The sequence below is a fragment of the Nicotiana tomentosiformis genome, chromosome 8 (assembly GCF_000390325.3).
Source record: "Nicotiana tomentosiformis chromosome 8, ASM39032v3, whole genome shotgun sequence".
In the NCBI taxonomy this organism is placed as follows: Eukaryota; Viridiplantae; Streptophyta; class Magnoliopsida; order Solanales; family Solanaceae; genus Nicotiana; species Nicotiana tomentosiformis.
Window position 1 is genome coordinate 88,422,740 of NC_090819.1, and position 12,543 is coordinate 88,435,282.

The 12,543-nt window shown below is 42.0% G+C and overlaps 2 protein-coding genes across 2 annotated transcripts; both read right to left on the minus strand.

The window, feature by feature from the left end:
• Window positions 1-1,548: 1,548 nt before the first annotated feature.
• On the minus strand, window positions 1,549-3,012 carry LOC138897797 (uncharacterized). The gene is made up of 2 exons (XM_070183812.1): window positions 2,843-3,012; window positions 1,549-2,713 (listed from the first exon to the last, which is right to left on the minus strand). The coding sequence occupies exons 1-2, from the start codon at window positions 3,010-3,012 to the stop codon at window positions 1,549-1,551; spliced, it is 1,335 nt and encodes a 444-aa protein (XP_070039913.1).
• A 1,504-nt stretch (window positions 3,013-4,516) lies between these two features.
• Window positions 4,517-10,347, minus strand: LOC104096786 (cytochrome b-c1 complex subunit 7). The gene is made up of 4 exons (XM_009603203.4): window positions 10,139-10,347; window positions 7,414-7,571; window positions 5,530-5,577; window positions 4,517-4,865 (listed from the first exon to the last, which is right to left on the minus strand). Exons 1-4 carry the CDS (start codon window positions 10,233-10,235, stop codon window positions 4,797-4,799), a joined length of 372 nt encoding a protein of 123 aa, XP_009601498.1. The 5' UTR covers window positions 10,236-10,347; the 3' UTR covers window positions 4,517-4,796.
• Window positions 10,348-12,543: the final 2,196 nt, after the last annotated feature.

Below are 12,543 nucleotides of genomic sequence, written 5' to 3' on the forward strand. Positions count from 1 at the left end.
CCTTGGTAAGCCCCAATACTTCACCACGTTCTTAAAAAATAGTTTGGCGGCTTCCTTGGCAGTGCAACCTGGTGAGGCGGGCATGAAGGTGGAATATTTGGAAAACCTATCCACTACCACCATAATAGTACCATAACCGTCGGACTTCGGAAGGCAAGTGATAAAGTCTATAGTCACGCTCTTCCATGGATGTTCTGCAACTGGTAGTGGCTTCAAAAGTCCTCCTAGTTTTTGTTGCTCAACCTTGTCCTGTTGACAGACAAGACAAGTCTGCACATAACACTCTATATCATCTCGCATGCATGGCCAATAGTAGACTGACTCAACCAAGGCCCTAGTGGGACGTTAGCCTGGATGACCAGGCCACATTGTGTCATGACTCTCCCTTGTGATCCGCCGTCTAATGTCTCCAAACTTAGGCACGTAGACCTGCCGACCTGTGGTAAGTAGTAGGTCGTCTTCGACCCAAAAACGTCTCGTACTTCCCTGGTTGGCTAACTCGATAAGTTGTTTGGCTGCTGGATCATGTTGCATGCCTTCTTTTATAGCCTCACGAATGTCCCATCTTGTTGAAGTGATTGCAGCAAGCTCGGCTTTCCGGCTCAAGGCATCGGCTACAACATTACTTTTGCCCGGCTTATACTCCAGCACATAATCAAATTCGGCCAAGAAATCCTGCCACGGAGCCTGTTTTGGTGTGAGCTTCTTCTGCGTCTGAAAGTAACTAGTAGCTACATTGTCGGTCTTGACCACGAACCTCGACCCAAGCAAATAATGTCGCCATGTACGAAGGCAATGCACAATGGCAGTCATCTCTTTCTCTTGCACCGTGTAACGTCGCTCCGTCTCATTTAACTTGCGGCTCTCAAACGCTATGGGATGCTTATCCTGCATCAGGACACCCCCAATGGAAAAATCTGAGGCATCTGTATGCACCTTAAATGTCTTGGCAAAGTCAGGTAATGCCAAGACTGGCTCCTCTATTACAGCTGCCTAAAGGCCTTCAAACGCCTTTTGACAATGCTCCGTCCAAACCCATGGCTTGTTCTTCTTTAGCAACTCGGTCAATGGTGCAGCTTTTGCTGAGTAGCCACTGATGAACCGACGATAGTAGTTAACAAGGCAGGAAGGATCTCAACTCAGTTACCTTTATAGGTGCCTCCCACTCCTGGATAGCACGTACCTTAGCCTCATCCATGCGTAACTCGCCATTGCTAATAACATGGCCTAAGAAGTGCAACTTTGATTGTGCAAACTCGTATTTCTCCCTCTTGATGTATAGCTCGTTCTCCTGGAAAACCTTCCTTAAGTGCTCCATGTGCTCCTTCAAGGTGTTTATGTAGATGACTATGTCGTCTAGAAAGACTACCACGAACTGATCAAGTTAGGGATGTTGGCTTGCCCAAGTTTATCGAACAAGTCAGCAATGAGCAGGATCGGGTACTTATTCTTCATTGTGACCTTATTATGTGCTCGGTAGTCTATGCACAAGCGCAGTGATCCATCCTTCTTCTTCTGGAACAATACTGGTGCACCGAAAGGTGCCTTTTATGGGCAAATGTGACCAGCATCTAGCAACTCTTTCAATTGTTTCCTGAGCTCCTCTAGCTCGGGCGGTGCCATACAATATGGGAAAAATACGGGTGGCTTAGCCCCTGGCTCCAACTCAATCTTGTGATCCACCTCTCTCCTAGGCGGCAAATGCTTAGGTAACTCCTCGGGCATGACGTCTTTGTTTTCCTCAAGTAACTTCTCTATGCAAGGCGGCGGTATCTCTTGAAAACTCTTGTCTTCCTCCAGACTTGTGATGGTTACCACGAACGTCGGCTCCCCCTTCTTGATCCACTTAACAACCTGCATAGCTGAGAGTTGTGCTTGGATCTGTCCGTGCGGCATAGTCATTGTAGGTACCATGCAAGCTCTTTCTCGCTCCATAACCAAGAGATGTTGGAGGTAGGGGTCGATCAAAGTATGACAATGTCTAAAGAACTCTTGCCTCAATATGATGTCAAAGATATCCATAGCGGTTACGATAAAGTTTGCCATACCTTTCCAAGTTCCCAATTTGACACCAACTCCATTAGCTACCCCACGAGCATTCTGTACCTCGGCATTCACAGTCTTGACGTGAGAGTTGGTTGGAGCAAGCTTCAATTCTAGTCTCTTTGCGGCAGCCTCAGTCACGAAATTATGAGTTGCTCCAGTATCCACCATTGCTTGAGCAGGCTTGTTGTTGATGATGAGATCCACGTACTGATTGCCATTCTCGGTAGGTTGGAGAGCTTGCTTCGTGACGGGACATAATCTGCTCGTACCCAACTGTGCGGTTCCCGAACTCTCTACTTGCGGCTGCTCCTTCCGTTCACGGACCATGGCGCTGAGGCTCTTTAGGTCGGGACAATTCCTGAAGTTGTGCGGCCCTTCGCATATGTAACATCCCTTCTTCTCGGCCTGTGCCTTCTTCTCGGTGTAGCCCTGACGGCCAGTCGACTTTTTGGAATCTTGAGTCTTGTAGTATTGTTGTTGTATCTCCTTGCCTTTGCCACGGTCTCCCCCACCTTTGACATTATTAAACTTTGTTTCTTTTCCTTTGCCTTTGTCGTGATTGTCATGCCTAAAATCCATCAATGATTCGGCCTCCACTACGGCTTGGTCTATATTTGCGACTTGCCGGCGTTGCAACTCCTGCTTAGTCCAATTTTGTAACCCGTCCCTGAAGTAGAACAACAAGTCATCATTGGTCAGGTTGGGGATTTGAAGCATAAGGGTAGTGAACTCCTTGACATAGACACGTATGCTTCATGTTTGCTTCAACTCCCTAAGCTTGCGCCTTGCCTCGTACAATACATTGTTTGGAAAGAACTGTCTCTTGAACTCGGCTTTGAACTGATCCCATGTGCTAATAGTACATAGACTTTTATCCACGTCGGCCATCTTTCTTCTCCACCATAGCATGGTAGTCTCTGAGAGGTACAACACTGCAGTGTTGATCATTGCCCCGTCGTCCCTCATTTTGTCGTGCCTGAAGTAGTTCTCCAAGTGCCAAAGGAAGTTTTCCACTTCTTGTGCATCACGAACACCTTTGAACACCGGGGGTTTGGGAGCCTCGATCTTGGCCTCCCTCCATCACAACATTGCTGGCTGCCTCGGTCACACCAGCACTAACATGCTCCTCGAGTGGCTCTGTCTTTGCCTTCATAGCATCTATAGTACTCAAAGCCTCCATGAGTCTGCACTCTAAGGCAATGATGGTTTGCCTTAGTTCCATCTCGGTCTGTGTACGTCCCTCCAAGTCATTTCGGATACTCTCGATCTCTTTAAGAGTGTGCCCTTCAAGAACGCTAAGGGTGCCTTCCACATTCCCTTGGCCAAAGATCTCCACGGCTTCCATCCCCGCGCTCATCTTCATCATCCATTCTTTACCGAGCGAGACGTCCTCGGGGAGGACTTCCACTTCATCCTCGCTCGCCTCAGTGGCAGATGGCTCTTGGGATGTTAACCCTTCGTTTGACACAACCTCGGGTGGTACCTCCTGGCTCTTGTTGGTGGCATTCCTCTTTTTGTTACGGCCGCTCTTGCCAACAGCATCCTGGATGACGTTGGCTTGGGTGTTGGCAGCGTTAATTTCTCTGCCGTTCGCCATTCTCTTAGTTGCAACCTTTGCTCTGATACCACGTTGTCACGTCCTTAGTATTTAACTAAGTACACGTGCGACACTTGACTACTCGCTCACGATCTTGCACAACTTGCTCACATTCTTGCTATGCCAAGTCAGCCTTACTACACTCAAGATCGCTAAGAGAATTGTTAAAGAAAGCTTTGTATTAGAGAAAACTTGAATTGTTTGCTTGGTGAATTACAAATGAATGGTCCCCTTTATATACTAGTCTCCTAGGGGCTAGTGTGTAAATATTAATTGTTACACAAGTCTTTAATATTTACAAAATAAGGACTTTCTCTAGAATTCTCTACAAGCCTAGAAAATTTCAAGGACTTTCCTAACAAATCCATAAGCATCTAAGATTTTTCAAAGAAAATATCCATACTTCTCTACAATCTTCTCACAAATACTAGATTTCCTCCTATGTAAGCTTCAAGAGGAGGTTCACTTTGAAATTCATCAAAGCTAACTAAACTTTTTTAAAAAAATTGGATGTCATAAATAAGTGCTACAAACGGCTCGACTTGACCCGTTGATTGATCCAACCAATTTAATACCCCTAATCCACATGCACCATTAAGGGCTATTTCAAATCTCATGCATTTCCATGCATCATTACCATCAAAGAATATACTGGAGAGGAGAAGAGGATTTGAGCCAACCGAAGACATAACCATGGATGATGGATCTTTTCTTTTTCTATTTTTGGGTAACAATAACATTGCAATTAATCTATTGTTCAATTACTAATTTATATTTATAGGTCAACAGTACGAGATGCAACTACTCTGGCAACTCATCTATTCGTGACACGACAAAAACCCGCGGGGCATAAAGTTAAACAAAATGAAAAGGTAAAGCAAAATTATGTTCCTTGGACGTGTACTTGGAAACACCAATAAAACCTGTCAAAGCAATCCGAATATGGGAGTTCTAGTGAAAATGTACGCCCCATATAAAGATATATAGGTATACAAAAACCAAGCCCGCAGGATGACTAACTTGAAGTGTTTGATTATAGAAGGCGAACAACATGGTTTTCCCACAGAATATATTTCTATCTCCATCATGGAGATCTACAAGCAACACAGTAGTTATTCTCGATGGAAAAAGCTTCAAGAGAGATTTGAATTCTTCATGGAATTGTACGCTGATAGAGAGGCAAAGCTCCCAGAGCCTCACGTTCTGCTCTCTCCCTTTTAACCTGTAAAACATATAAACCAAGCGCATTAGCGCCCACCCTAGTTAAGCTCTAAGAAGTAAGAAGATAAGTCGGCCAATCAACATGTATCAATAAAAGTTACACAATAGCCTCAAACCCATCATTAGACCGTATGGTTGTTCTGAATCTACAATGATAAAATAGCAAGAGGATGTTTGGCATGCCAAGATATTACTTGCTTAAATGTCGAATCAGAGATAAAACACATTCATTAGAAACCTGATGATAATCTTGTCAAAAGGCCGTGTATATGTAACAAAACCAACTCATTTGGGTCAAAATCCAAGAAGCTAATGGCTAAAAACCATTCCAAGTGATACACTAGTACCCTTTGCAGGTTACTGAATATGAAAGGACATAAGGCAGAGAAGAAGATGCAAAATGGCATCACTATAAAGAAAGCAAGGCCACTTTTGCTAAAGGCACACTTATTCAAAGAAAAATTACTCAAGGCACATACATAGACCAGCAAGGTTACCGTTGGAAGCAGAAATCAAGAACAAGTAAGGTTTGAACTCCATAAGAGTTCAATGATCATCTGATGCCTTGAGTAGGCATGAGTGGAGCAGTAACGTACTCTCAATGAAATTGGAAATATAACTGATTCATCCAGAGCAGGAACTAGAGATAGATAATGGAAACTTACAAGAGCTAGCATTTCCTGAAGATAGCTCCTAAATGGTGTTTGCATTGCCTGCAAGAATTGGTAAAACCTTTTATGAATACCAAACAAGTAATGTATACCCCTACATTCCAGTTCAGTCAACATTAGAACAGTAAATAATCTTAACTTTTCCAACCCCTTTTTTATGAAGTAAATGTAAACTTAAAAACCAACCCTTTGCGAATGGACGATTATAACAACCACCCCAGCAACATCATACCCAGTGTAATCCCACAAGTGGGGTCTAGGGAGAGTAGTTTACCCCTACCTTGTGTGAGATAGAGACGTTGTTTCCGATATACCCTCGGCTCAAAGAAAACACAAAGCAAGTTTGAAAATATAAAAAAAAAGGTAGTGCAGAAGCCATGTTGAAAATACTAGAGAAAAGAAACAACCGGGAAAAAACATTATTCCCTATCGCTCTACTTTCTATAGAGACCCATGTGCGAAGATGTAACCTTTCAATCCTTTTTTTCGCAAAAGGATATTTAAGTTAAATGAGTTTCAGTTAGCTCTCAAAGAGAACATATAATATCCAAGTGAACCAATCTGAAGTTAAGAGGAACAAAATTACAACAACAACAACAACAATTCCCACACTAAGAGGAACAAAATTGAGGACTTTAAATTCTTCAAGACTATAATACTTTCACAATCTACAGTGCATAGATGATCTCTGACATTAATATCAAGCTCTTCATTCCATAACTAGGGAACTATGTATTTTGCATGCCAATCATCCCAGTCTTACAGGTTTAAGACAAATGTTGCTTAATGGCATGAATAATCCACTCTATTAAGATTTCCTCAGCCTGACAGGGTAGCCACAAAAACCAGCAAAGGGGGAAAGGCCCATCTGCCACGTACATTTACAATAAAACTCAAACAAAAAAAAAAGAATCCACCAGCGGATTAGAGGAAAAAATAATAAACATGGATACATCGAGAAACCTTTTTCATTAGACAAGCTATCTCAATACAAGCTAGGAGTATTATATGAGACAAGACATAGAATAATCATATTTTGATTGTTGAATTTAATCTTTTCAGTTGGGTCCCAGAATGTGATTGGCAGTGATTTATTAGTGAACATTCATATAACCACCAAATCAAAGAAGCTTTCGCTGAAACAAGATCATGTAGCTAGGTTTCAAAAAGCATCTTATTGAGAACTAAGCTAAATTAAGTGCTTCCTTGCTGGAGACGAGAAAACTACTCCACTGCTTCATAGATGGCATACAAATTGGAAATGGATAGATGGTGGAACATAAAAGAGAGGCAAAAAGATGTCAAAGAAGAAATTCAACGTTCTTGTTTCCTTTTCCTCCTAATTTTTGTTGGGTTTTGGGGTGTGTGTGTGTGTGTGTGGGGGGGGGGGGGGGGTGGAAGAACTTCTGTGAGGATTTCTCCACCTCTGTTTCCTCCAGCTACGTGTTCAGCTTAAAAAAAAAAAGTGACTCATTCTCACTCACTACCCTCTTCAACCAATCAAAAAATGAAATCTAATAACTACAGTATCTCATGGAACAGAAGATCTATAGATAATGTTCTCCCCTTATCAAAATTGTGTACAGAAAATTAGGATGCTTACTGAGAAGAACTATTCAACCACACATAAAAGAGCTATCAAGATCTCACCATATGATTCCCAAAAGTTCCTACGTCAATAACTGCTATTATTTTATTAGTTAAAAAAAAGGTCTTTGCTCAGCTTGCTTCACTCAACTCCTAGCCTATCATTCAATAATACCCCTTTCACCACATGTACCAATACTTCGATTGTTCTATTTGCCACCACATGCACCAATACTTCACAAGAGAAAATTGAAGATTAGTGTGGCATACAATAGGATACTATGCAAGTACCTGGAGATCCTCTGGGAGGTACTGGTGCTTCATTGAGAGGTCCATGGCACGCTTAAGGCGCTGGATTCTGGCATCAACAATCTCCCTTGGAAGGCGATTAAGAGCTTCCTTGACGTCCAAATCGTACATTGGATCATGCAGATCATCATATCTAAGCCCTTGTTTCACAAAAACCCATAACCATATAAAATGTTAACAAGCAGTTATCTAATCAGATAAATGGAAAGAGTGAAATAACAAAATGCTGTTTCCTTCTATTTTATTTTCATGTTTTTATTTCTTTATCGGAAAAGGTCCAAATATGCCCTTGTACTATACGAAATTGAGCACATTTGCCATTCGTTAATATTTTAGCTCAAATATGCCCTTACCGTCACATAGTTGGTCTATATATGCCCTTAGAGTTATACAGTTGGCTTATATATGCCCTTTTCGAAATAGAATCCACCCAAACGAATTAGCTCTTTCGTTAATTGTATTAAAGTGTATTACAAACACTATTTCCTTTTTATTAGTGCTTGTTTTCTTTACCTTTCTCTTTTCTTTCTTCTTTTTTCTTCTGTTTTCTTTTTTTTTCCTTTTTCTTTCTCACTTATCCGATTTCCTCCATTACTGATGTCTTCTCCATTTTCGTCACCAATTTCACTTGACAAAACTCATGAATTCCAATAACTAAAAAAATTCTCCCATAAGGTAATCAAGATAGATCATATGTTTGTCAATTTTTTAATTTTTACTGAACATATATTTAGTTCTAAAACATTTAACAAAGTAATATTGAAATAATATTTATGTAACAAAAAACCCGAAAAAACCAACAAAACCGAACAATCCAAACCGATATAATCGGTTTGGTTTGGTTTTGATAAAAACTGAACCTACCCGTTCCTTGTACACCCCTAATTTACATAGTTAATAAAAAAAAATAGAAAATGTCCAGCTGAAAAAGATGAAAAAAGACTAACAACTCAAATTTATAAACTACAACTTGAACTCTAGGCTTTTAATCATTAAATTATCTTTCTGGAAATAATTTAAATATTTTGGTCTTTTGAGTATTGTTAAAGGTTGAGATGTTTTTATTATTTTAAAGTTTAAACCATAATTTTTGGGTGAATTCCGTTTCGAAAAGGGCATATATGAGCCAAATGTGTAACTCTAAGGGCATATATGGACCAACTATGTGACGGTAAGGGCATATTTGAGCTAAAGTATTAACGAAGGGCAATTGTGCTCAATTTCGTATAGTACAAGGGCATATTTGGACCTTTGCCCTTTCTTTATCTATTTCTTTATTTTTGGGCCTCAAATTTAAGTTGCTCAACTATGTGGCAAGTCTGTGAAATCAATATGACATTGTAAAATGATTTTTCTAGCAGAAGAAATAACAGAAGAACACTCCCCTGACTCATTGATTGGAAACAAGAGGATTTAAACAGCTTCGGTTGGAGAAAACAAGCAGCGCGGGTTTTCTATTTTTTCTTATAACGACAGATAAACCCAATTAAGTAAAGGGAAATATGCACCAAACTTTGATAACAATCAGTACAAATGGATTAATACCAACTACCCATATGGTATTAAGTGTATGAAGAATTTATTTCTGACAAATGCTAAGAATATATTTACTACATTACACCACTGGATAGTGTTAATTGACATCCTCTAGCACACAAGTAGGAGGAATAACCATCCTCTTGTGGAAAGAAACCATATCCCCATGGAATTTGAACCTAAGATCTTTTGCACTCAGTACCTCAACTTTGACCACTGGGTCAAGGCTTCACTGGCTAAGCAAATGAAATAAAAAAAAACTTGAAATAATGATATACAGATGTGATTTGGGAACTAAAGACAAAGTTATGAAGATTTATATGCAGGACAACATAAATGGGTAAATATCCATAGCCCAAATGCTCGAATATGTATTTACACTGAAAAGAAATAACAACAGAAGCGGGTAAAAGTATATGAAATCAACAACCAATACTGGACCTAAGAAAATCAAATCAGAAGAAATTCAAATGGCAATAAACATATATAATAAGGGAAAATGGAAGGAAAATACACCAATATTTCTATATGGGGAAGTATAAACCCATAAATCAAAATGACTCTCATGCTAGAATATATCAATATATAACGTTAATTAGCAATTCAACGCATAAGACGGACCCTTAAAGAGGAAAAAACAACTCCACAACACCTTGACCATTTAACCGAGTACCTACTATCTAACTTTGCCCATCAAGATTTAGGCAGATGGAAAGAAATCAAGCATTTTTTCGTCTTTCCTAGGAGTTGAACCCTGGACTCCCATGGTTTTCACCTATCTGGTCTATGAATCGACCACACCCTTGGGTGCTCAACGCTAGAACAATTTTCAACTTCTAAAAAAAAAAAATATATATACACACACACACACACATTTATGACAGGGGAATCAAAGACAGATTCACCTTTTTAGGTTTGGAATCTTTTATATGATTCAATCATCATTATTTCCGGCTAAATTAGTTTAAATTAGAAATCACAGTTTAATTATGTTCAAACTATCGTCTTTTAGCAAAAATTAGCTAGCTATTTTAACAAAGCTCATTCAATATTCATCCAACATATAACCAAACAAGCCTTTATTAACAACCAATATGCTATAACATGTACCAAATAGAGATGAATAGATCTGAAGATAGAAATGGGTATAAAAAGTAGACAATTTTTGTACCGTAATTACGGAGGCGAGCGGAGAGGGATTTCTTGTGGATTGCAGCGAGAGGGTTCTTCTTTGGATCCACCAGCCATTTCGAGAACGTCGATGCCATTGTTCGATCGTAAAACACACACCCACACGCACTGTGTCTCTGCTAACAAAAGATTAGGGATCACCCTTTTTGTCTCTAGAAGGGTCTATGAAGATGGTCTTTGGTCTATATTTACTTGCGCCCTCTTGGGTCTTTTGACGCTTTTGCCCAGGGAAAAAGAATAATATTACAATAAAACGGACCCGAATCTCTCGAATACATTGGGCCAAAAGATCTGTCTTGGGCTGCTTTCCATCATCGACCCATGACCCCTTGGACGCGCCCCGTGGCGTCCCGGCAAGCCTCCCAACGCCTAGCGCCACGGTCGGTCCCGTGGTCTCGGCAGCGCCAAGTGACAAGCGAGTATGCGCCTCTGTCGCCCCACCGATAATCAATGCCAGCGCCCAGCGGCTGGCCAATGCCATCAGTGCCGCGCGCACAAATCATCCTGTTGCCATCAGCGCCGCACACCCAGACAGTGCCCCGCGCGCAGACCCAATGCCAAGCACCAGCGCCCAGCCGCTGGCAGATCCAAATAGTGCCGCGCGCGCCCACAGCAATGCGCGCGCAGACCCTGCTGCTCAAGACAAAGTTGTTGCCATCGGACTTGCTTCCATAGAAGACTAAGTCCTTTTCATTGTAATTATAGAGTAGTTTTACTTCATTCATTTTCAGTGTGCTTCTATAGCTTTCTTAGGTCAACTCATGTAACTTTGGTTTATTTTTTTTAAGCATTATTAAGGGGGACCAAAGCATTCAAGCATTCAAACAATTCTCTGTACTGGTGTCTCTCCCCCCCGACACCGCATTTCATCTTGTAATAGCTTTCATCATCATCAATACAATCATCAGCTTTCATCATCAGTTGCTCATTTTCCGCTGCTCAATTGCTCACGACATTGGCTTTCCCGTACGGCACTGACAATCTAGTCTAGCGTACGGCGAGGGCCTCAGTTGGCGCATAGCAACCGCACTGACATCGGTTGCTTAGCCTTACGTCGCCCTTCCAAGGAACTTCAGGAAGGCGCCGCGTAACAGTTGGTATCAGAGCCTAGGCTCGACATCGGACGAGGGAACTCATTGGCATCATCATCACCATTTCTGACCATGGTGAATCACGGGGATCGCATCACGACCCTAGAAGAGACGGTTGACGCATTACGGCCCATCGTGGATACGTTGCCTGATCTAAAAACCAGCCTAGTGCAAAGGTTGGACAACCTGGACCGCAGAATGCGGCAGGCCGAAAATGACATAGCAAACATCAGTCAAGACTTTGAGGAAGACCGACAAACGGCTGCCGTCGAGGCAACCAAAATTCATGGCTAATTCGAGGACCTCCAACAAGAGCGTGCTGAGGATTTAGCCCATCGGGAACTAGAGGCAGACAGACTGATAGTCATGCAGCAAACCATAGACAACTTGACAGCCCAGCTCAATGTTGTCAATGTTGCACTACAAAGCCTGCTCAAAGGAGGTGAAAACCACATCAGGGGTGCCATGAACATTGCCCCCACTCCACAAAAGCTGAAAATTCCGGAGCCCAAGCCATACAACGGAGCCCGGGATGCTAAAGAAGTGGAAAATTTCATCTTCGACATCGAACAATACTTCGATGCCGTTGGACATTTGGAAGAATCCAAAAAGGTAGCAACTGCTGCCATGTATCTTCAAGGCGATGCAAAACTCTGGTGGCGAGTCAAATACGAAGCCATCAAGGCCGGTGAGGATACTCTCCAGACATGGGCAGAACTGAAGGCCGCCATACGCCTGCAGTTCTTCCCCGAAAACGTGGAATACAATGCACGGAGAAAGTTGCGTGAACTCCGCCACACCAGGTCGGTGCGGGACTACGTGCGTGAATTTTCCGCACTCATGCTAAACATACGGGATATGGGGGACAAAGACAAACTGTTCGCATTCATCGAAGGTTTGAAAACTCATGCTCGTATGGAACTGCAAAGACAACGGGTAGATACCCTACCCAAGGCCATTCAAGCTGCTGAGTGCCTTGGGGATTATCAGTTGGAAACTTCATAAGGATAGGCCCCAGCTGCCTGTCCGGGGGGGATACAACGGGAGCCAACCTAGCAACGGTGGCCCCAACAAAAACGGAGGAGATCGAGGTACATCCAAATCCAAGACTCCTTCCTCAAGCAGTAACACTACTGCATCAGTCAACAATCATCAGGGGAGAAAGCCCCCATCAGAATGTCGTCATTGCGGCGGGGAACATTGGAACAATCAATGCCCCAATACACAAGTCAATGCTCAACAAACTGTTGACGATGACGAGACAGATACCGACAACTCAGACGACGCCGATCAA

What these genes read in the sequence shown, in the direction of transcription:
- LOC138897797 (XM_070183812.1), bottom strand. Translation starts at nt 3,012, where the DNA reads ATGAGGGACGACGGGGCAATGATCAACACTGCAGTGTTGTACCTCTCA. An exon ending in TTCTTTCCAAACAATGTATT is followed by an intron (nt 2,714 to 2,842) that starts GTACGAGGCAAG and finishes GTTCTACTTCAG; the next exon opens with GGACGGGTTACAAAATTGGA.
- LOC104096786 (XM_009603203.4), bottom strand. Translation starts at nt 10,235, where the DNA reads ATGGCATCGACGTTCTCGAAATGGCTGGTGGATCCAAAGAAGAACCCT. An exon ending in CGCTCGCCTCCGTAATTACG is followed by an intron (nt 7,572 to 10,138) that starts GTACAAAAATTG and finishes TTGTGAAACAAG; the next exon opens with GGCTTAGATATGATGATCTG. An exon ending in ACCTCCCAGAGGATCTCCAG is followed by an intron (nt 5,578 to 7,413) that starts GTACTTGCATAG and finishes CAATTCTTGCAG; the next exon opens with GCAATGCAAACACCATTTAG.